The sequence below is a fragment of the Zophobas morio genome, unplaced genomic scaffold (assembly GCF_036711695.1).
Source record: "Zophobas morio isolate AGI-343-1 ecotype UQ-CSIRO unplaced genomic scaffold, CSIRO_AGI_Zmor_V1 ptg000012l, whole genome shotgun sequence".
Taxonomy (NCBI): Eukaryota; Metazoa; Arthropoda; class Insecta; order Coleoptera; family Tenebrionidae; genus Zophobas; species Zophobas morio.
In genome coordinates this window covers 24882117-24908101 of record NW_026972117.1, presented here as the reverse complement: position 1 = coordinate 24908101, position 25985 = coordinate 24882117, and the positions used below count along the sequence as shown (strand labels likewise).

Sequence of the window (25985 nt, the reverse complement as noted above, 5' to 3'; positions counted from 1 at the left end):
TTACTACATTTACGATTATCTAAAAACGTTTATAAGAAAATTTCAAAGCATACGGTTTTGCAGTTTCCAGGTTAAATTGTAAAATGTTGTCATACAGTACAAAAATGGATTCATAAACCACAGGTATAGAAGTGTTATTTCATAAAATTTAAGTAAAATTTACTTTGCAAAATTGATAGATGACATCATGAAATTGTTGGGGGGGATTATCAAAAAAAATTTGGTTACCGTTTTACCATGACATTCATATAACTTCCTTAACAACAGATTACTACTGCCGGTGATGGGAGAGTCATTAATAAGGATTTAACCATGCCGTTACCATTACACCTATGTTTTCGTATTCTAGGGGTCATGAAACGTCGAGAAAACAAAAGTAGCGAATAATCTTATGGGCCCGATTACTTACGTTTACGCTCTGGAAGTAAAAATAGTTGTGTTCTGTCTCAAAAACAGATCAATTTGTATAGTAGAAAATAATTTTAGTGTATGCTACTCAAAGAATCGTACGACTTTGTTTTATTTTCAGTGGTTATTGAGATATCGGGGAAGTTGCGCTTAGTGACTCACCCTGCTTACAATATAACATTAATGTGTTCAACATAAATTCGTTGAACTATTTCTGAACTATCGATAAAACGCTTGGGAAATAATGTAACAGCCACTTTCTCAACTGTATAATGTCTTGTTTCCTCGACGTTCGACAACTTGTAGAACAAGAAAATATTGGTCTTCTGTTTCCGTCTGTCGTTTGTCTGCAGTCTGTCTATCGTCAGTTTGTCAACTAAAATCACGTACTCCTGTATTTGCGCTTTAGTAGATAATCCTCTCTTATTTTTAATTTATTTATTATAGGTTATCATAGAAAATTCGAATTTGTATAATTCGTCAAACGAACTTATTAAAGTCGCATACAAAACTTAGTGTGTAACACAGAAGCGTCAGTTGCATCAAAATTTTCAAGAGATTTGTATAACAAGCTCTACTCAGAAGTGGATTTAGCCACAGTTGAATGTAGTAAAAATTGTCATTACTTGACATTTAAACGCAAACAAATTAAGTGTAGACTATGGTGGTGAATTCACTTCATCACTAAGTTGCAACTTTACAATGCCCTTCAATCAATAAGTAAGTTGCGTTGCTACAATCCCTATATGTGTACTTACAGACGCCCAATTGTCATTTAAATAAATACATAACCAAGACCTATTACAAAACCCTCGTAATTTAATAACACCCTGCGTTTCTTAACGTAATCATGTACAGTAATCGGATGGCATAACAGCCTATTGTGGACGAAGGTTACATAATCCAGCCACTCCGCAGTGCAAAGAAGTTAGCAACACTCCTGCCGTGACCGACTCACTCCTGCAACCTACAGAGATTCGGTAATGTTACAGCACTGCCGTTACGACATACTCTGTGTTACACTCAAAGACACATTACTGTCGAGTTCTGCAAACACACGTTAATCATTTCATCTGATGGTTGGAACAGCGATCTACTAAGCACACCTCCTGTTGTGTAATGAAGACACGCTCCCAATAAATTTCGTACGTTCTTAGTCTTGCTACGGGGAAGATGAAGCAACAACAACAACATTTTTAAAGAGAACAATGATTACCGCATTCTACAAATATCATGGACACTTTTTACAAACCATTGTCTGAAGCAACTGAACTAATCGAAACTCATAACCAAAAATTAGGTGTATATTCTGTTTTAGTTGTTTTTTAATGAAAGCCTCGTTATTTCGTCACAGTTATTTTTATTTTGTTACTTTTTAGGACGATGAGATCAAATTAAGTAATTTTCGCCCTGGCCTACTTTGTAAGTTTAACTATTGTATTTATTGTTTTATGTTTTTTATGTTTACCTAATGTTTACACTATCGGTTATTGCTTGTGGTAAACCTTAATTTTTCATTAGCTTTGATGTTGGGAAAATGAGTATCTAATTACGTGGAATTTAAAAAGTGATTTTCACTCTTCTTGGTAAACACTGTCTGGAAATAGTGTTAATTATGTAGATAAATAAATAACTAAATGGAATAGTGAACAACATGCAGAAAAACTATGAAAAATTAACCACTGATGTGTACGTTGAAGACATTTTTTTCAAACCTCGAATTACAAGATTAGCCCAATTTTTAAATGTCATATATAGTTCACGTTTTGCACAATCTGAGTCACTCTTATTAATGATTTCCACACAACAATATGTTTTCTATTTAATTGGTTTGCATGTGGCAAAAAAAACTAGTTCAACGAATTTTATAACGAAAATTGTTACAAAATGTGCAAAATTTTGGAAGCAATGGCATTTACGAAAACTAAGTTGCGCCATTTTTAGATAAAGTAAAAGACACGTCAAAATTATTAGGCAAAAACTTCTAATAAACCAGATACGGTTACTATATCCTTCAATCTTTTATTTGTCTTGTCATTCACAAACTTCATTTAGGGTCAAGGATTTTGGAACAACTTTAAAATTCGGTACACATACACGTATTTGTTTTATTACATGTCAGACTTTAATGTGAGCTAAATACGAATTTGCAATAATTTTTAACAAAAATATAACGTCTGAGAACAGTCATCTCTATCAGTCTCAAACAACCAGAATACCTATTGAAGTGCAGTTTTAATAGGAATTTTAATCATGTCTTTTATTATCTATTGTAGGTATGTTCTTTTTCTTAGCGATGTTATTAAATAGATAATTCACACAGAGACATGAAACGAGTGTCGAGTTTATTATGATTTCTTTTTTTATACAAAAACACTATTTATACCATATTATTTTAACTAACCTGTATGACGTACATACCATAATTATAGTCCTAATGAATGAACAAATTACCAGTTGAAGTTGCACCTGCTGACTGATAAGATTGATAATAATGATAAGTCAAAAAGTAAATATCACTTTTTTTTAAGAACAAAGCTTGGAGAATTTATTATCTATATCGGAAAGATTTCTAGAATATGTGCATCTATTTTTAAACATTTCATATATTTTTATTCCATTTTCCCGAAACTTTCTCTATTTCATGTCAACTTTCTTCGAGACATTAAAAAAATTAACCTTGACTTTGATATTCTGAAGGCAATTTTAAAGCAAAATTTTTTACATATCCTTTATTACCTAAATCACAATGGATAAATTGTTAGAAGCTATGCCACACAAAGAAATTTATTTCTCACAAAATAATAAGACGCTCCTTAATAAACTGTGCAACCTCAATACATACTTCTTTACCTAGTACATTTATTATATGGCTACAATGACCCATGTTAAATTTAAGCACTAATAGGGGCAATTCTGAATGAAACCTGTTAAAATTTAAAGGTTGTTAAAATTTTAAAGGTTGTTAAAAATGAATCTCTATTCTGTACTGTTTAATTTTGAAGTCCGTTTAATTTTAACACCCTTTAAAATTAAACATCCGACAAAATCAAAATTTACTATTCTAAAACATCAAATTGATGTTAAATTTTAACAAGGGTGTTTAAATGAATCCGTTAAAAGTGACAGTTTTAAAGGATCCCTCGCTAGTACCCTTTAATTAACAAAAAAAACAATAATGGCGTACCTGGACGGTATTTTGCATTTATTTATAGTAAATTATGAAGAGAATTTACAAAGAATGTAAGTAGTTATTAATAAATCATCAGCAAAAAAGTGAGGCCCGTTGATTAATTTATTTTTCACCTGTCAATTACTGAACGATAACACCTTGGAAATGGTAGCAATATGCACCCTCGTAATGCTCCAAATAATAATTGCCCGCAAATTGCAAGTTAATTTTTATGGTTATTAAATAACAACATAACTACATTTGGAAAAAAAAATTATTTTAATTAACAATTTACAAACATTTCATACCTACTTAAAAATATAACGAAAATAATTTCTATTATCATTTCCCAAGTAAAAAATACAATTTTCAATTACTTAACTAAATTTGACGCTCCTATACTGTCCTCTTTTATGATTGTGAAGCTTTTCGAGGCACCAGTCTGCTATTTCGACCACTGAAACAAATCATCTGTCTTCAATGTTGTTGATGCGCAGCTTGGCCAGTTCCTCCCGCATTAAACCACAAAAAGCACTCATTACTGAAGCAACTTTATGCAAGTAATAAAAAGTTATCATTTGGTGCGTTTTTAATAAAAAGTAACACTTCTTCCTCAAGACACTGGATTTTTTTGGAAACGTATCATTTTCAGCTAATTTCAGAAAAGCAATCACATATATAACTATTATGTGTTGTTCAATATGAACATCAAATCGGATGATAAAATTTCATAACCTAAAACCAATACATTTTACTTCAGTTTACTTGAGTATAAACTTATTTACCGTGGAGTTAATTTCTTATATTCTTATAAGTGGCTTCCTGTAGTTAAATATGGTAATTGATGCCAAATTATAAATTATCCAAAAATCCAGAATAAACTTGGATTTGTTTTGAATGTTTTGATTCACTAATTGCACTCCTAACCTCACAAATTGTGATCACCGTTGAGCACGTACCACTTGGTCTCGGTCCGTCTCCGTCTGCTTCTTAATTTTATATTATAATTTATCTATACCAGATTTTATGTTTAAGAAGCTCAATTCCAACAAAATTTGAATTTATGATAGTAAAGTCAAGGCATCTTTAACCTAAAATAGGCCACGAAACACACTGGGTAGTTCGTTTAAACCAAATTAACGAAGTCTTCCGAAAATTTAAACGGATCCGATAAAAATATGTCAATTTTAACATGGTGTTAATTTATCGGGATCCGGAATACCAATTAAAATACACATCCGACAAAAATCTTGATTTTTAACAACCTTTAAATTTTAACAGGTTTCATTCAGAATTGCCCCTAATAAGGGGCAATTCTGAATGAAACCTGTTAAAATTTAAAGGTTGTTAAAATTTTAAAGGTTGTTAAAAATGAATCTCTATTCTGTACTGTTTAATTTTGAAGTCCGTTTAATTTTAACACCCTTTAAAATTAAACATCCGACAAAATCAAAATTTACTATTCTAAAACATCAAATTGATGTTAAATTTTAACAAGGGTGTTTAAATGAATCCGTTAAAAGTGACAGTTTTAAAGGATCCCTCGCTAGTACCCTTTAATTAACAAAAAAAAACAATGATGGCGTACCTGGACGGTATTTTGCATTTATTTATAGTAAATAATGAAGAGAATTTACAAAGAATGTAAGTAGTTATTAATAAATCATCAGCAAAAAAGTGAGGCCCGTTGATTAATTTATTTTTCACCTGTCAATTACTGAACGATAACACCTTGGAAATGGTAGCAATTAGCACCCTCGAAATGCTCCAAATAATAATTGCCCGCAAATTGCAAGTTAATTTTTATGGTTATTAAATAACAACATAACTACATTTGGAAAATAATTTATTTTAATTAACAATTTACAAACATTTCATTCCTACATAAAAACATAACAAAAATAATTTCTATTATTATTTCTCAAGTAAAAAATACAATTTTCAATTACTTAACTAAATTTGAGGCTCCTATACTGTCCTCTTTTATGATTGTGAAGCTTTTCGAAGCACCAGTCTGCTATTTTGGCCACTGAAACAAATCATCTGTCTTCAATGTTGTTGATGCGCAGCTTGGCCAGTTCCTCCCGCATTAAACCACAAAAAGCACTCATTACTGAAGCAACTTTATGCAAGTAATAAAAAGTTATGATTTGGTGCGTTTTTAATAAAAAGTAACACTTCTCCCTCAAGACACTGGATTTTTTTGGAAAGGTATCATTTTCAGCTAATTTCAGAAAAGCAATCACATGACTGAACACATACATAACTATTATGTGTTGTTCAATATGAACATCAAATCGGATGATAAAATTTCATAACCTAAAACCAATACATTTTACTTCAGTTTACTTGAGTATAAACTTACTTACCATGGAGTTAATTTCTTATATTCTTATAAGTGGCTTCCTGTAGTTAAATATAGTAATTGATGCCAAATTATAAATTATCCAAGAATCCAGAATAAACTTGTATTTGTTTTGAATGTTTTGATTCACTAATTGCACTCCTAACCTCACAAATTGTGATCACCGTTGAACACGTACCACTTGGTCTCGGTCCGTCTCCGTCTGCTCCTTAATTTTATATTATAATTTATCTATACCAGATTCTATGTTTAAGAAGCTCAATTCCAACAAAATTTGAATTTATGATAGTAAAGTCAAGGCATCTTGTACCTAAAATAGGCCACGAAACACACTGGGTAGTTCTTTTAAACCAAATTAACGAAGTCATCCGAAAATTTAAACGGATCCGATAAAAATATGTCAATTTTAACATGGTGTTAATTTATCGGGATCCGGAATACCAATTAATATACACATCCGACAAAAAGCTTGATTTTTAACAACCTTTAAATTTTAACAGGTTTCATTCAGAATTGCCCCTTTATTACCTCAATTCATTGAATTAACGGTTGCCACAATAACGATTTTTGTTGAATAAGCTTACAAAGAAATATCCACTTTTTATCTACCTTGAGAATTTCAAGCAATACTTAATTAACTACGTAAAAATAAAATTAGTCGAAGCAATTACAAAACTGGAAAGAAAACTGTAGTTTTTTCTGTTTCGAAGAAATTCCACTTAACCGTGTCAGTATAACTAAATTATGTAAATGACCGAATAATTACCTAATTAACTAAATCCCACTAATTACTAATTATAATTTTCCTTGTAAAAACGAAATACACGCATGAGCAACTACTTACCATACTTTACTGCAGTAAAACAACGAACTTCTCATTGTAACTGGCCATTATTGCTGTATAGCTGTAGCTATTGCGAGATAGTTATAGCATGACCAGTTGGCCGGTAAAAAGCAGGAACAGTCATTGAACTATACAACTAAAATAGTTCTCGTATTCCTCCACACCTGAATAATTACGACCGTGAAGTTAGTTTTTTTTCAAGGTTTATTGGAACTTTGATGGCTATCATTGTAATTCGCTTACATAAACGCGTGATAAAAATATTTTCGTTATTGACTAATTTAGCTAGTTGTTTTTTATAATGGCACAAAGGGGGCCCGAGTGGGTATCATCGTGGTGGATACTTTGTTGTTATGAGTTTGTTTTGTCACTTCAGTGATGGATTTCAAGTGTCACATTATGTTTTTATCATAATGAATCATCAGATCATCACAAATAGAAATACAGATAAATATGACGAGACTGCAAGTCTGCACTGCACATTCTATAGAAAAAGTACCTACCGCTATTTCAATAAAAGTAAATAATAAGATAGGTACTATTATCACCAAGTTCACGTTCAAACAACTATAAACCGAAATCCAATAAATTTAAACCTCACTCTCAAAATTACTACAATCATGTACTTCACTTGTATATTGAGTACCAGTACTGGGGCCTAAACGACAAAAATTTTAATTTATTCAAATTAAAAAAAAATCTCTAATTCATAGTGTTTAATAATAGTAATCGTGCATTTTTTACATATTATTACTTATCTAATGTCACCAAAACACCAAACTTCATCTGGTTTAATGATAGGTAGTCAATCGTTCTAATTATACAGCAAAAATATATGATCATAATGATTTCCCAAGTTTGTAAAACTGTAAATTTCTTCTAACACAACTTGCTTAAAAGACAAGGTAAAATTGCATTTTTTTAACATTTGTCTTAAAATTTATAAAGCTTTGTTCAGTTTTTGCTTCCCGAGTAAAAAAGGCAAGAAGTATTGTGATAGGATCCACTCGAGGAATGGAGTTCATGTTTTCTCGACGATTCGTGATCCCTAGAGTCCGAAAAACAGATCTTCGTTTCCGTCTGTCCGTCTGTTTGCTGTCTGTCTGAATAGATTTTTCTGAAATGTTATATGTACATTAGGAATATTGTGTAGACAGTAAAACGGTAACCAAACTTTGTTTAATTTCCCCAACAACAATGTGATGACGTCAAATAACATACTCCTGTACTTGTGGTTTATGAATCAGCCTTCTTAATTTTATTCACAATGACTACAAAAATTCTTGTGCAATATTTGCCGCTAGTGTCACGTAACCGATATTTGAAAGGTTTTCCACGCCTCAGCGTTGATCTTGAGCTCTACTCGCGTGAGGTCTCATCACGTCCTCGTCGATTTTTTTTTCCTAACACAATGAATTACATAGTTTAAATTTTTTACTCCATGTGTAAATATTAAAATAAAAAGAGGTACCAGATAAAATATATCAATCTCATCATACCTTTGACAGTGCCAAAAACTGTTTAAAAATAATTTTACTCCTTTGACGTTTTTACTTTTTGTCCAATTCCGATTGTGTTTCATATGGAACATATAAGTAAAACACAGTTAGCTCTTATGTTTTGATAATTTAAAGCAAAAACAATTCTACCGAAATGTCAATTTTAACGTGGTACTATCTGACACTGCGTCAATGTTGTTACAATAAAACAGATAAATATGTTTTACTTTTATTTAAAATGATATGAAATATAAATGGTTGTGTCTTGCATTTTTTTGGCGCCAAGCTTCTGGTGAATATAATCATGTATACAGTGTCCTCTAAAAACCACTGAACAACGGGATAATGAAAACAGTAAAAGTAGACTACGGCTAAAACATGGAATGGTAATTTAAAAAAATTGGTCGAAGATTATTTGGACAGAACTTCCCTCGCTCCTGAAATAAATAGTCCAACTAATCCCACTTTTTTGAAAAATTATAAAATATGATTTTGCAACTTTTTATTTGTGAAAACCTCCACACATAAAGAAATAGATAATAACATCAACTGAGTAAGAAAACAAGAAAAGCTGTTACAACTCCGAAGTCCGTAACTTCAACTCATGCATCACCGAGACGCCAAAAATCTATAGGCCAATCGAGAAAACATGAAAGTAGTCGGTCGCTTGATGAACAATACAATAATTCCTTAGCTTAGGTTTGGAAAGTAAAAATTAGATGTCGGGGCACCTCATGATCTAAGAGGATACTAAATCATCTCCAAATTTTCAAATAGATGGTTACTTTAAACGCACCATTTTAATGTCCTCCTGTCCTAATTCCACCTATCAAATTTCAGTTTATTTATGTGATAACAGTAAAAAATCACAACATTTCTACGAACTCCTGTTTTAATAAAAGTTTTAGTGTTTTAACAAAATTCTAAGGAATCACAATTTCACACATTTACTTCCCGAACGTAATCCAAGGAAATATTTTAATAGGGTATATCCAACGAATAGCTACTTTCAGATTTTCTCGATTTTTTATGACTCCAAGAGTACGAAAAAGTGGTAGTTTTATATGTGATTTAAGAATATCGTGTAAATGCTATCCAAAACTTGTCCGATCAACCGCCAACAATTTGATCATTTTGCGCAGTAAAGGGTATCTAAATTTTATAAAATAATATACGTCTGTACTCGTGGTTTATGATTCCGCTTTGAATTTTATCACCATTTACCTTATCTAATGTTTCATTTTACACTGTGGTATTAATTACATCTTTTTTAGTTATAGGGCCTATCATAAATTAAATAAAAATTTTGCAAAATCAAATTTTATAATTTTTCGAAAAAATTGTAAATAACTGTAAACCATTTTTTTTCTGCAAATACACTTAAACCTGGCATCCAATGTAGGATACTAAAATAATCATTTCAAAACATATTCGTGCCATTTACAAATTTAGAAGTGTGTAGACGTGAGTTCATAGTTTACTATGCGTCTCCGCCTAGTTAGTTACAATTTCTAAAATCGGTATTTTTAGCAGTAAGACAAAATTTTGAGTTTTAAAGTTTTAAATATTTCAAGACAGAAAGATACACTTTCAAACGAACATAGCATGGTCTGTCAGCCCTTTCTTTAGTCCATTGTGACTATATAAAGAAAAATATATTTAATATTCTGGAAGAATTAATAAAATTACAGAATTAAAAAGAGTACGAAAAAGGTTTGCATTACCTAACATATACTACAGCCCATATTTCCCTACAAAACTTTACCATTTTAAACATGCTTCAAGTTTCTTGTTGTGAAAATATGACTACGTATGTTAAGAAAAAAAGGGCAAAATGTAAGCCCCGCCCACCCGCCCTGTCTTAATCATGATGATTTTGTCTACTCATCGTAAGCCATGGGGCGGAGCTTAATTGCAAAATCCTTATTTTTCTACGAGAAATTGCTATATGAAACATGTTCTTCTAAAAAGAAAGCTAAAAAATAAGCCCCACTCATCCGTCTCGATCTCTATCTGACTTTAATTTTTACTTAATTACATAGTATTCTTTGAACAACACGATACTCAAAAACATGTCTTAGATGGTAATTTCTTGTAGCAAAATAAGGATTTTGCAATTAAGCTTCAACCTCTTGACTCACAATGAATAAAAAAATCATTACAATTAAGGTAGGGCGGGTGGGTGGGGCTTATATTTTACCACTTTTTCTTAATATACGTAGACATCTTTTCATTCCATGAAATATGGATTTTGCAGTTATGCTTCGCCCCTCGGTCTGCCAGTGAATGAAAAATTTATCACTAGATTAAGCCCCACCCCTACTTGCCCAGACCTCAATAGTGATTCGTTGTCAGACCGAGGGGCGGAGCGTAATTGCAAAATCCATATTTCCCTACACAAATTTACCATTTTAAACATGCATGTTTCAAATTTCTTGTTGTGAAAATACTAATACTAATGTGGCGGCACAATAATACGTAGTAGTAGTAAGCGAGAAAAGATAAGCGCCTCCGTAGTCTAGTGGTAAGGGCACCCGCCCGGCAAGCGGTAAACGTGCGGTTCGATTTCCACCGGAGAAGCAAAATTTTACTTTGTGAACATTCAAAATTTCAAAGTCTATCACGAAACAAATGACGATTTTACTAATTTTGTAGCTTTGAAATTTCGATTTTCTAAAAGTTAGAAATTTAAGGTTAGAAATTTTGGTTTATTTGAACCCTTAATAACAGCAGGAGCGTATTTCTGCGAAGTAACTAATTCCAGTCTTGTCAAGGCTTCGAAGACCTTCATATCGAAATGTTGACGACGTTGTTGTCAAATTTATAGTATTGTGAACATTTTTACGAGTTTTTCAAAATAAATTCGAAATATTCCTTTTCACGCAAATTACAAAGATTCAAAGCTAACAACAACTGGAAAACGTTACAGAACTCCTTTGAGTTTTATGGCGAGCAATCAAGAAAAAATGAATTGAAGTTGGCGTTGCGTTGGTCAAACAAAGGACGAGAAAGACAGTGTTAGATTCTACGACAACCTTAATATGCTAATATTTTTCAATCAATTCTTATACATTATCTCTCTCAGTTCTAATTTAATTGGTGTTTAGAGCTCCGCACACGGACGCCTGGCACATTGTGTGCTGTACCCCCTAAGGAAAAATACACCCACTATTTTCTGCAGCACCCGGACATTAACACGCAGATGTAGTGTATTTCATGTTGGATAGAAATAAAACCTCAAACCCACGGTTTATCCTAACGAGCGAAGATTTGATAAAATCTGTATCATGTTTACTAAAAAAAAAAAAACAAAATTTACAGTGTTAAAAAAATCAGATTTTTAGTTATGCGAATGATGTCATATTAATAACAAGTTTTAAAGCTGATAAATGTCAAATTAACCCGACGACCACAGGACACGACATATACATATGTGCAGTGAGACAGAGCCTACCGCAAACGTGAACTTCCTGTACAATTACAGTTAATGGACAAACCCCAAACACTGAATGTAAATAATGTTGTTTTGCAAAAACGCTTACTCACCAACAACGGAAGTACTGTACTTTCCTGTAACAGATTTTGTTAAAATCGGTCTTATCTAACAGACGTAGCAAGACCCCATGCCCCACGTTATCTTGTGTTACAGTAGCCTTGTTTCAATGAAAGCGTGTTATTCGTAAACTAGCATTCTATTAGTCAACTAGTTTATGAAACCGCCAATTTTTAAAGAATATCAGACTGAAAATTTTGCAACTGCTTTGAGGTAATATTGCAGAGTAGATAGTTTTAATTGATGCAAATTACGTTATGGGAACGTATTTTACGTAAGTTAATCGTTTGAAACGAAACGCAGACCTGCATATGCAAGTTTCGGACCCATATAGTTACCTAAATAGTTGTTAATGTATTTATTGACAAATAGTTTGATTGTGCAGTAAATCCGCGGCTTTAACACACGTTACATCACGAACTAATAAAAATAGGTAAGATTATAATCCAATCAAAATAGTTGTAGAAGAGAACGGTTGCCAACTAAAGCATAACGGCACTTAGAACGTCAATGGTCATAACGTCCAGTGTAACGAAGTGTCTAATTAACAATTACATAAACAAATTTACGTAAATTATAAAAACGGCTTTTAGGTTTTATCACATTTGCGCTAATTTAGACCGTGACGATTTTAACTGAAAAATGGTGTTTTTTAGACTGAAATTAAATCCCTTTTGACGAGAGTATTTTTATCCAGGCAAATGTCGGTTACATAACATCACAAATAGGTAAACTGAATGGCTAACTCTAAGGCCGAATCAATAAATTGTAATACGGTGCGTCACTAATTATAAATATTACATATCTGCTATTATTAAATATTCGAATGGAACAGTGGATTTTGTTCCAAAGTATTATATAACAAACAAGTTAGACACGCCAAACAATATAAATATTATGTTTGTCACGTAGTTTATACAATTCCCATATCTGTGTATAAACAATCACTTAATAAGTCTTACATAAAAGATAAGTCTCCTTTAATCCAATTATATGGACATCGGTTCTTAAAACGAACAACAAAACAAGTGGGTCGGCATTTTATGAAGTATCGAGTCGCAAGGACGAAATTTGAGCTTAATAGTTCGGTTGTGAAGATTGTGTATCGTAAAATGTACGAAATGACCTTAAGAACACCTTAACGGTTTTTTCGCTAATATTCAATTATAAAAACAATCGATTATTATTTTATATGGTTATTGATCGTCTATTGTTTTGTCACAACTCCTCATACTTTGTTAAAATGACTCCTAAGAAACATAAATTAATAAAAACGATTACATTGAGATTTTATGAACATATCAATGACAGAAACACATAAAGATCATATTGTTAGTAATAATATACTATTTGTTTTATGTCAGCTTGTTTTTTATGGGCAATTAAAAAACATTTGCGACATAAAATATTAAGAAAATTAAAAATTACGTATCAAAAATTCGTCTCTTATTCGTAGCTGCTTTAACAAGTGTTAAAAATAATTATCTTACACAACTGCCACAAGCTTTAATATTTGTCTCTCAAAACACAACTTTTTTTAATGACTTTAACTGCTCACGACATTACAAAACGTTTTCTCGGGCACGAAATTATTTTGCGTTACACTTTATTCACCTTTTGTAACTGGGCCCACCCGGTGAATGACTACTTTTATGTTTTCTCGATGTTTCATCACCCCTACAGTTAGACAGTTAATCTTGTTGAAAAAAAATTGTATAACAAGTTATAGTAAGCATTGTATCACGTTAGTCAAAAATTTTAACCGTTTATCCCTTCCTAAAAAACTGACGTCATCTCCAATTTTTTCCCAATAAATTCTATCTAAACTATGTAAAATATTATGAGTCTGTACTTGCTGTTTATCATTGCATTCATATTTTTAGAGTTACTTATGCACGGTAATTAAAGAAATGACAGACATTTTATTAATCAAATCAAGAATGGTTCACCCCACTCTAATGAAAATTTGGGACTACAATACTGTTATTATTAACATTACAGTGCACCTATTGAAACTGATGTACGTGTTCTTATTAAAATACTGATGGGGTCATCACAACATTTTGTTATGGAAAAAATCACTTGAAACATACGCATATCATGCTTCTTTACCTGTACTTCAACAGTCCACACATATATTTATTTTAACTTATAGTGTTCATAAAAAAAATTAAAATTGGTCAAAAGTTTTTTAGGCAGAACCTTCTCCACTCCTTAAAAAGAATCAAAGCCATTTTTTTCAAAAAATGATAAAATTTGATATTGCAATGTAGAATATAAATATAGATAATACCAATCACAAGGTAAATGAAACATTCGATAAGGACAGCCCGACAATCTGCCACCTAACCCACTCGGCCACACGATATTTAATACTTAAGCGTGATATGGTCTATATGAAACACGTGGAAAATGTTGTACACCAAATATTTTTGCAAACTAATTGTGATAAAATGAAGGCGGATTCATAAACCACGAGCACAATTGCTGGTGGGAATGATTAGATAAATTTTGATTAGTGTGTTACTATCTATATCAATAATAATAAATTTGAGAACATCGGTCCGATAGTTTCCGAAGTTATCTCTCTAGTAAAAATCAACACAGACGACGGACATACGGTAACGCGAAACCTACTTTTTCATACTCTAGGAGGTCACAAAACGTCGAGAAAACATAAATTTGCCATTCGTCCGATAGAAAGTATTGCAGTGCTTTCTTATTAGTTTACGCCCAAGAAAAATTCGACGAAGATGGGATTCTAACTCACGGGAGTGAGTCAAGTTTCAATGCTGGGGCGTGGAAAACTAATACGACACTGACAGGTCATTAGGTACGTAAGCCAAATATCGGTTACGTGACACTGTGATAAAAATCAAGGCGGATCCATAAACCACAAGTACAGGAGTAGACATGGTTATATGGTAGGATCTCATTATTACCTCCACAAAGGGGCTTATAATAGGGGTAATATAAACCCGAACACAGGAGTGCATGTTTAGCCTGATGACGTATAAAGATGCATTCCTGTCGTCCGATTTATAACACCCCTATTATGACCTTCTTCGTTGAGGCATTTTGGTAAAAATCAAGGCGGAATCATAAACATTTACTACGTAAAATGATGAGGGGACGTCGTCAATCTGTTAATGGGGATGGTTAGACAAATTTTGGTCAGTTTTTACCGTCTACATACATATTATTCACAACATCCACCTACAATTTGATAAAAATCGACGGAAGACCTATTTTTTCGTACCTAATCTAGAGGGCATGTAATGTTAATAAACGTGAGTATAGCCGTTTGCCGGATGAACCTTATTACAATACTTCCTTAGCTTATGCTCGGGAAATAAAAATAAAAAGATGTTATCAAAGTGCAACAACATTGAATCTAGGAGTATATTTTTTACATAGATATATTTAATAATTTTTGAAATGACGTCAACAAGTTTCATAAATAGATTTCAATCGAAATTCATTATAGAATTTTTAAGACGAACTGTAAAATTTCAATGTACAAATTTTGTTCCTTTGACGTATTCTACAAGATATGAAACTTGAAAAAGCATGATAATTGATAACACATTTGTCAAAATGGCTCTATTAGTTACCACCTAGCTTATTGGTAAACGTAAAATTTAATCAGTAAATTTAAAATTTTAAAGTTGGTGGGACACACGGGCGGCCGACAACAAAGGGTGGCGGTAAGTTAGCGATCAGAAAAAGAACGCAATGCGATAAATAAGGAAGTGCGTCTTGCAAGAACAAAATCAAAGCGGTTTTTAACGACTGTTTAGTACTGTCTTCTTGGTAAGCTATTCTTTTAGGAACTCATAAAACATTCTTTCATTGGTTGGTTCGGTGCTTTTGTTTTATTTCTTCGGTAGTCTTTAAGAGAACGACTACATTGAGCTTCCATTATGGTTGTAATTGCTGTAAATTCTTCCACGACTTAAAACAACAAGTTAACGTATTTTAAGAAACATGATAAGTAAAATACATGTTTTAAAAAGACACTTACATGAAAGACACGTATATAAAAAAATCTTTATGATAGATGTACAAAGAGATTGATGAAACAATTTGTTCAAAATTCAAAATCATGAAGTGATACAAGGTGATCAAGCAGAGTAAGAAGTGTAGACAGATGTTAAAATCTCCACAGATACTAATTCTCATTTAAATAGATGAACGTTTTGGAAGTTTTTTTTAGTTAATGCTAAACAACTAGCATCAGATGAAGACGTTGAACCACTGCTGACAAAGTTCATTCTAAACCATCCAAGAAAAAAGTCGAAACAATTTCAAGAAGAAGAAGACAATGAACTAGTGAATGACCCTCAAATCTATTTTAAAATAAATCTGCTCTTCAGTGTACTTGACCAAACATTAACATCTCTGCAAAACGGATTTGATGGTTGGTTTGCGTTATTATATAAAGTATTACGAAGAACTTTGGACTTCTATAAAAATGTGTTATATATCTGCCTCAGAAATGTGAAAACACTGCGAAGATCGAAAATTTCGGATGCAGATTTTGATTCATAATAGTGTTCCAACCAAGTCGTTGTGAATTCCACTTGTATTTAGGGAAAAAAAATAGATAAAGACATTGTTTTTAAAGCTTTAAGGTTGGGTAATACTCTGAATATATATTTTTTTTTGTACAGCAGGTGATGTTCATTATTTACTGATTTCTCCTCGTAATTAATCAAATAGACATTGTCGACCTCGTTAATTTTTTATTTTAATTCCCATTTCTGTATTGATCAACTTCACCTTGCAATCGAGGATTGCCGATTAAGTTTTTTAATACACTGTCACTTACATACGAACATTCTTCGATAATAATTAAATGATTAAAGCGATACGAGATGCAAAAACTTGCACGTGATACAAAAACTTGTATACATTGAATAGGTAATTTCAAGTTGATGTGATGTTTTTTACATCAACAATGTGTATTACATAAGAACATTAAATTTATAATTAACTACTGTATCATAAAACTGAATCCATAAACGGAATAAATAATCCATTAAAACAATAATATATTTAAATGTGTTTCCGTAATTCCATCACACACGTGCAAAATAATCTATTTACGAGTAATTTGCATAAAAAGTTTAGCATTTTCTATTGTAAGGAAAGGACGAAAATGTTTATGACGCTGACAAATGAAGGTCATCCACTAAATCTTTAAATCTACGCAACTTCATAATTCCTATTTTGAAAAACTGTTGCTCGCAAAAACAAATCAACAAAATTTTGCACTAATTAGTAATTACGTTCCCTTTAGCCGCAGGCATGTTTTCTCAGGTAGGCGCCGACTACTACGGAGAAATATATTTGGTTATGTACAGGATGTCACAAGGTCTACAATTTCCGATAAAAAAATATTTTACGTAATCACTTGGAGCCACAATTTACAATTAGTTTCAAATATGTTCCATTCAAAGACTACACACTAAAGTTTTGTTTCTGGAAATGAAACGCCTATATAATTTTACTAATTTAGATGCTTTGTACAAAAAAAAGGAAAATTGATGTCAGATACAGGGCTTTTTATTAAAAATGGAGATTTGGATTTTTGCACAAAAGTGTTTAATTTAATAGTGAAAAAATTAAATAAGGATTTTTAAACCACGCGATTAAATTTGCAAATTGTCAACTTTCTCATTTTTTCAAATGGGGGATCAAGACAATTTTTGGAAATCTAAACGTAAAAAATACATGATATTTCATCTCAATTTATTGGAAAAGACTGGTTGAAGGTGATTTCGATAAAACTTCCCTCACCCCTGAAGTGCGTATTATAAAAAATGTTTGCGATTTTTGTTTTCTGACAACCTCTGTAAAGTTAAAACCTCTGGTGTAAATAACACTCCTGCAGCTTTTTTCACTTCAATTTTTCAATTCTTTTTTCTTATTCTTTCAGTTTTTCGATTTGCAATTTTTTCAGTTTTTAAATTTAAATTTTCAGTTTTCAATTTTCCGACTTGAATTTTTCAATTTTTAGATTTACCAATTTTTCGATTTGAGTTTGTCGAGTTTTCAGTTCTAATTTTTTAAGTTTTTCGTTTCTCCAGTTTTTTGATTTGCGATTTTTCAATTTTTCGATTCTTTAATTTTTCATTTCTTCAAACTTTCGATTTGCAATATTTCGTTTCGGTTTTTATTTTGTTTTTACAATTTTTCAAAGTGCAATTTTTCAATTTTTATTTTTTCCTTTTTACGCCATGGAACTTTTCAAGTTTTCATTTTTAATTTTTTCAGTTTTTCGATTTTCCAACTTTTGAATGTTTCATTTTTTAGATTTTGCAATTTTTCAACCTGCAATTTCACCGATTTCACGAGTTTTGAATTTTTAATTTTTCAATTTTTCGATTTTTTATTTTTTATTTCGGTTTTTATTTTCTTAAACTTTTCAATTTTTCAGTTTTTCAATGTTCTGATTTTATTTTTGTTCTTTTCAATGTGAAATTTTTCAATTTTGTGGTTTTCAAATGTTCGATTTTTCAATTTTAGATTTTTCTGTTTCTCGATTTTTCAATTTTTAATTAGAAATTTTTCTAGTTTTCACTTAAATATGCACTAATAATAATAATAAGTATTATTTTTTTAAATTTTCACTTTTTCAATTTTACGATTTTTGAATGTTTCCATTTTTCAGTCATTGGATTTAAAAACTTTTTCATTTTTCAGTTTCTCTACACATATTTAATGTTTCGTTCTTTCAATGTTACAGTTTCTCGACTTTACAACTTTGACGATTCTATAATTTTTCCATTTAACAATTTTTGGGTTTTCCAATTTTTCGACTCGATTCGTTTCTTCTTCTTCATAATTTTTCGATTCACTAATTTATTTTTATTTTCAAATTTCACGATTTCTAGTTTTTCAAAAAGTCAACTGTTCGTTTCTTCAGTTCTTCGGTTTGCAATTTTTCGATTTTCAATTTTTTCCATTTTGCAACTTTTCGTTTTTTCAATTTTTTCTGATTTTCTAGGTTTTGGATTTTTCAATTTTTCAACTTTTCCAATTAAAAAATGGAAAAATTGCAAAATTGTAAAACCGAAAAATCAAAAATGAAAAAACGAAAAAGTTTAAAATGAAAACTTCGAAAAATATAAAAATTGGAAATTGAGAACTTGAAAAATTCAGGAAATCAAGAATTGAAAAATCGCAAAATTAAAAATTGAAACTGAAAAATCGGAACATGAAAAACTGTAATTGCGAAAAATTACAAAAACTGAAGAAACGAAAAAGTGGAAGTCGAGAAATCAAAAAATTGAACATTTTCATTGTTTCGGTTTCATAATTCCTCATTTTTTTCAACTATAATTTTATAGTTAAAAAAATTGTTCGAAAGTTGTTTCAAAAGAATTTCCCTCGCACCTAAAGTTCAATGAAACATTTCCACCTTTTCGAGTTGAGTTTTTTCTTTACACCATTTTGTGATGACGTCATCACCATTTTTGCAAAGACGCGTAGGTATATGAACTTTGATTGGTGCATTGTAATACTAAAAATAACAGTATTGTATTCCCAAAATTTTCTGGGAAAATAAAGTGAGCCGTTCCTAATTTAATCAGTAAAATAATTGACTCATTTATTAATTTTTTTCAGCCACCTATTTAAGCAAATCTAAAAAATATGAATTGAACCAATAAAAACTCATCATCTTTTGCACATATTTTGAGATGACGTCATCAATTTTTTGAGGTTGATAAACAGTTACAATAACTTCAAAACGTCTGCAAGATTAAAAAATATGTTTTCAGTTTTGCAATTCTTTATTTAATTAATACAATAAATCGATTCAGCCATTAATTTTTTTGAGACACCCTGTATAAGCAAATATAAAAAATATTAATGCAGTGATAATACACAAGTATAGACTCTTCATATTTTGCACATTTAAGATTTATTATTCAGCAATGTTTTAAGGTGATGTCATTAAGGGATGAGCAAATACATTTCATCAAATATTTACCAGGCTTATGATTATTTTTAAACCATCACCAAGATTTCAAAGCATTCGGTTTTGCAGTTCCTGATAACATCAATAAAATAAATTCACGCATTCATTAATTTTTCTGAGTCATCCTGTATAAACAAATCCAAAAAATATGAATAGAATGATAAATCACATGTATAGACACATCATATTTTGGACATTTTAGATAGGATTTATTCGGCAAACTTTTGAGTTGAAGTCGTCAATTTGTTGGAGGGGATAAGCAAATAAATTTTGATTAAAAGTTATTATGGTTATCATAACTTTAAAACACATTCAAAATTAAATTGCAAAATGTTTTATATTTTTTTTTGCCAAAAATCTGGACGTTTGGGGTAAAAACTCAAAACGGAGTCATAAACAACATGTGTCGGACTATGCTATTTTATACAATTTAAAACCCATTTACTATGCACAATTTTGAAGTGACGTCATAACTTTATTGGTGGGGATGATTAGACAAATTTTGATTAGCGTTTTATCATCTGCATGATATTCCTAATATACATACAAAATTTGATAACAATCGATTCAGTAGTTTCGGAGATTATGTGCCTAAATTGATACATTCTACAGACAGAGACCATTTTTTTTCCTACTCTAGGTCATGAAACGTCGGGAAAAAAATTAAAGTGGCAAGTGGCAGAAAGTAAAAATTACTTTAAAATTACTCCCCGTATAGGTAAAAATTTACATTGAAGAAAGAAAACAACTTTTGTATTTTGAATAAGACTTTTTTTTAACTATAATAAATTACATGTCAAAAATTTGAAGTAAATTAGAATTAGAAACTGTTTTTCGACAGTAGGTGGAACAATAGTTCTAACCACAGAAACCTGGTTGGAATGATCATATTTTCGTTGAACAATAGTTAGTTTTCATAGCAACAAAGTTCCTAGTATTGTTGAAAGAAATATTTAACTGCTACTTACTCGAAAATTTTGTTATGTAACCTGTCGTACAGTTTGTATTGCTGCATTGAGAAAACAATAACCTACCAAAAAAGTCGGCAAAAACGTAGTTCCATTTTCTGTTATGCTTCTAATATATGTAGTTAAGAAAGTTACATAATTCTAAACGACATAAGGAGTAGAATCTACTTAAAATGTTGGAACTATATTTATTATCGTCGTCTGCCTTTTAGTTGGTGCCTACTTATCAATATCATTAGTAATAAGCGAGATAGTGCCCATTAAATTAGAACCAAATCCAACTGAACGTATTTCTCTTTTTAAATTGTTGTCTATTCGAAACGTCTTCGTTAGAAAAAAATGTTCCTAAAACGGTCAAGGCCAAATTCCTTACCCAACAAAATTTTCTACCACTTCCACGAAAGTTATGTACCGATGAAAATATATATTATTAGTATCATTTAAATAATATAATATGTTAAACCAATTAAACAAAATGAGCATAAATCTGTATGAATTTTGTTTACGTATGTAATCTGAAGTTCTATGCTTACGCCAGAATCAAAATTATGTCCGTCATATCAAATTAGTGCATAATTTGCATGACCCTAAACAGTGTAACGAAAAAAGAATTAAAACTAAATCCAATTCAAGCATTACTTCCAATTTGGGTCAAACTCATTTAACACTTACAAACTTGATCGTAATATCCGCAATATGCTCTATTAAATTTAGCTGCAATATGTTAATGTTACATCATTGTTCTTCATAATTGTCAGCACAAAATCACGTAATAATAGCCTGTGTAAGTGCACATAAACTTTTAATTACGCAAGCTATAACAGATCGTTTACTGATAATCAACGTTACGAAGAACTGTTACGCATTCGGTAATTGATTTTTGGAAACATCTTGATGTCCTTTAACGCCGAATAACAATAAAAAATGAGTCATTACCTGCCAAATCGGATTTATTCCTTTCACGCCACTTTTCGACGAGACCCTGCACCAAAACATTGATGCACCTCGTGTTGCTGATGGCCGTAGCACATAATCCACAAGATTCACTGTCAGTACGGTCCAAACAGTCCTTACAGAAGGTATGTCCGCATTCAACAGTAACAGGTCCTTTCAACACATTCCTGCATATCGGGCAGTTGAAGAGCATCACCTTCCTGCTGTCGTCCATGGCATCGAAAAGGGCACTCTCGAACTGCTTGATCCGCAAAGTGGGCACTTTTTTCAGCCTCCTATGTTTCCTGGTCCTATCGGCGTCCTTCCTTAGCAGCCTGCGGTCGCACTTGAGCTTCGTCATGTCGCAGGACCTGACGCAGTTCAGAGACACCAGGAGTTCGGGGTATTTCCTGAGGATGTGGTCCACGTGCCTTTCGCGGTGAATCGAGCAGTCCCTTACATCACTGACTCCGTAATGTTGCATTGTTTTCACCGACTGTTCATGTAACCACGTGTAACGTTCAATTTGAGTGAAACGGTATCGATTTTTGCGAGCCACTTGCGCACTTACCGCGATTCGAATTATTCCCGCAAAATACTCCGCAACTCCACTAAGTAACTGGGAAAATATGTGATTCACTTGTTTATTCACCAGCCTTGATTATTTATAATTCACAAAATATTATTGCACGTCGAAATGGTCGTTACGTAAACGGTATTCTAATTGCGCTGGAGTTGGAGGTTACGTAACGGAACGGTCAACAATAAACAGATCGACTTGAAAAATTGGTTATGTAAAACGGGCGTCATACGTGAAGCACATGTACGATGCTGGTGTTGAACATTCGCGTGCCTTCTCCTCGCGGAGACTATCGACGGACTGAAGCCGGAGCACCCGAACGCGACCAAACTCACGCCAAACGCTGCCTTGGTTGATTACCAGCGTTCGTAGAACTCGCGGATGACGAATCGTACGCTCATTCTTATCACGGTACACCAGGTATATGTTAAGGTCACGTGTACTGTTATACGAACGGTTGTAACACGAAGTATTGTCTCCGGTTTTGCCACAGAAGTATGTTACAAAATTTTGGGACTAATTTGAACTGACTTGCGATCTAGTGGCCACGATAAATCTGTCAAAAGTCATATAAACTTCACTGACTTACAAATTAGAAACCTCATTGGACGCTTACCGAACCGTGCAATTCTAAACATTCTTCGAAATCAAAATAACCCTAAAACTAAAACAAGCATCTACCAGACAATAGCAGAATACAAGCAACAAACAGCTTGTTAAAATGTATCAAAAAGTGGACGACTTAAGATATTGACTAAAAAATTGCAGCGGAACGTCATTGCTAGTGAGCGGATTTATAAGCACAAAAAAATTAAGAATAAGCGCTTAAATAAGCACAACATTTTCAATAAAAAAGTTTTATTTTAAGCAAAAAAGCATTAAAAACAATCATATTACAAATCAAAGAACACTTCTTAGAACTTTGGATAAAATATTATTACAATAATCCTAGACTTTATATTTTACACACGTATTTCAGTTTTCTTTAAAACAATTTATGATTGCAATATGTTCCAAGTTGTCCACTGTAAAATTTTTTCGCCGATCATTTAAAATGTGTTTAAAATTGGAGAATGTGCGTTCAACATCCACACTCGTTGGCGCAAATTTGAATTTTGCAACTAATGTTGAATCCAACTCCAAATTTTCCACCTTCTGGCCTTGTAAAACACGAGCAACGTCGGAAAGAACACCGAAACCTGCATTTTTATTTAACACTTCGTCAAGTTTTTGAGATACTCTAGTACCAATATCACCCCTTACAGCGTTTGCTTGTTGTTTAAATTCTTTCACTAAGTTTATGGCATCTACCAACAACATGTTGGGTTTTTCTAACTTTTCTATTACCTCACATACGAATTGATAATTGCTTCTTAGAAAAGCTAGATCTTGTCGCAAATCTTTGTTTTTCAAAATATTTACGCAATCTTTAATCGATTGAGAAGAATCTTCGCTAAACTCCGTAACTATTTCCTCAAATTCTTTGATATATTTGTCATAATAAAATGTGGCCTGTAACCATGTTCCCCACCTCGTTATAATCGGCTCTGGGAGCAATGGTATGTTTGGAAATTTTTCCTTAAAATGTTGCACTCTTAGTGGGGCTTTAACAAAAATCTTTTTACCATTTGCCACTAATTTATTAACAGTAGGAAACTGCAAACGTATTCCTTCGGCCACTCTATTTAAACCGTGGGCAATGCAAGTAGAGTGAATTAAATTGGGGTACAATATTTTTAGATTATTCCTTGCTTTCAACATATAACGAGCTACATCCGAGATCATCAATAAAATTTTATTCGCCAGTACGACATTTGGCAAATATAGTGACGTAAGACTGTCATTTACAAATCTGGTAATCGTATTGCCATTTGTTTTATCTAACATTTTCAAACTTACTACATAGCCTCGACTAGGGAAATTTTCATTTAAGATTCCAACAATTAAACTTGCCACGTATCTTCCACAACCATCGGTTGTTTCATCGACAGCGAACCATAAATAATTATCTCCAATGCGATGTTTAATTTCGTTGTAAACTTGCTGAAACACTGGGCCTACATAATTTTTTCGGAGAGTACTTTCAACCGGAATATGTCGATTGCAGTGTTTTTCAAGGAATTCTTGAAGAGGGTGCTTTCACCAATTTTTTTAAAGGTATATTGGACTTGATCATCATTTTACATAAATCGAAATTAAACTGAAACTGCTCATCTTTTGTGGACGTAGATGCAACAGATTCATGTATGGTCTGCTGTTTAATTTTAGAAACTTCAAACATTTTCGTCCTTTCTACATGAAGAGTCGTTCTGACATGTTGCGTCACGTTATATTTTTTATCACTTTGAATCTAAAACAACGTACATATACAGGATTAACAAAGGAAAATAGATAAAAAAAAATTAGTGGGCTTACGGTTTTCACACAAGCTCTGCAGAATATTTTGTTGTTTTCTAATTTTAATTCTGGAAAATCCTTTATCCACTCATCCCGCGTCGATTTTACTTTCGGCATTCTTTTAAAATATTAGTAATATTACCAAAAAGAACTCAACATGTAACAAGGGAGAACCACGTATAACACTGTACTACAACAGATGCGATAGACTGATGGTTGTGACATAAACGGTTCATTTACTTAAAAGTTTCCATTAGAAAAATTTTAAGGTAGGTAGTTGGGTACAATAATCCTTTTTTCTAGAAAATCTTCAACGGTCTTGCCGCAAAATGCCGAAAAAGAACATCTGGTTTTAATTCATTATCAACGGAAGTAAGGATTTAAAGTCATAAAATCTATGGAGTATTTTTCCAATCCTATAATAAAATTCTATTACCCAAACGACCGGAACCTATTCACAGAAAGGGTCTTGAGTAAGTGTACTTCAATGGTCAAGTCCAAGTAAAATGCATACGATACGATACGGCTAACTAACAAGTATTTGTCATCCAGACAAGGCCGGCATTTGAACAAAATATGCATTAAAACTCATATTCGTCGAAAAAGCATTAAATAAACATATAAGTTTCAATATGTATAAAATTGAAAAAAAAGCAAATAAGCATAAAAAAAAATGTGTCAAATGACTCCAAATTGTATCATAGTTACAGATATAAAAAAGTTTTGAAGTGCTTACATTTTTCACAAATTTTAATTTAGGTTATATTTTGGATACATTTTGCAAAGCAAAAATGTCAACAACCTGTCAATCTTGACAGCTGACAACCGGAAATTATGAAAACATCCTAATACCAATTTCAACTAAAAATCCAGGACTGTCAACAGACGCAGTCATTTCTGAACACGCGGTATTTCTAATGGGACTGTAGGAAGAGAAATTAAAAACACTGGCATAAAATATCGTAAATAACGAAATACACAGAAAATCAGTTTGTGAGCACTCCTATAATATAGGAATAACAACATATTATGTTGTCGGGAATTATGCCGAAATCATTTTTCAAATGGCAGAAAAATCATACTGAATGATGAAAAGCATTACTTTCCGACCGTAAATTAACGAAGTATTGTAATAGGGTCCATCCGATGAATGGCTGCTTTCATATTTTCTCGACGTTTCATGACCCCTAGAGTATGAAACAATGGACCTCTCGTTCCTGTCCCGTCAGTTGTCTATCGTCTGTGTTGCGCTAACCAGAATGTGTTTAATTAATCATAA

The 25985-nt window shown here is 32.0% G+C and overlaps 1 protein-coding gene and 1 long non-coding RNA gene across 2 annotated transcripts in view; both read right to left on the bottom strand.

Moving 5' to 3' along the window:
* Positions 1–22644, bottom strand: part of LOC135128076 (LON peptidase N-terminal domain and RING finger protein 1) — a 50787-nt gene extending 28143 nt beyond the window's left edge. Inside the window, exon 1 of the mRNA XM_064054899.1 lies at positions 21733–22644. Coding sequence (XP_063910969.1) covers positions 21733–22213 — 481 coding nt within the window. The 5' untranslated portion in view covers positions 22214–22644. The remainder of the gene's footprint in view (positions 1–21732) is intronic.
* LOC135128077 (uncharacterized) lies at positions 3841–4840 on the bottom strand. The gene is made up of 2 exons (XR_010280324.1): positions 4366–4840; positions 3841–4315 (listed from the first exon to the last, which is right to left on the bottom strand). It is a non-coding gene; the product is annotated as an uncharacterized LOC135128077 (long non-coding RNA).
* Positions 22645–25985: the final 3341 nt, after the last annotated feature.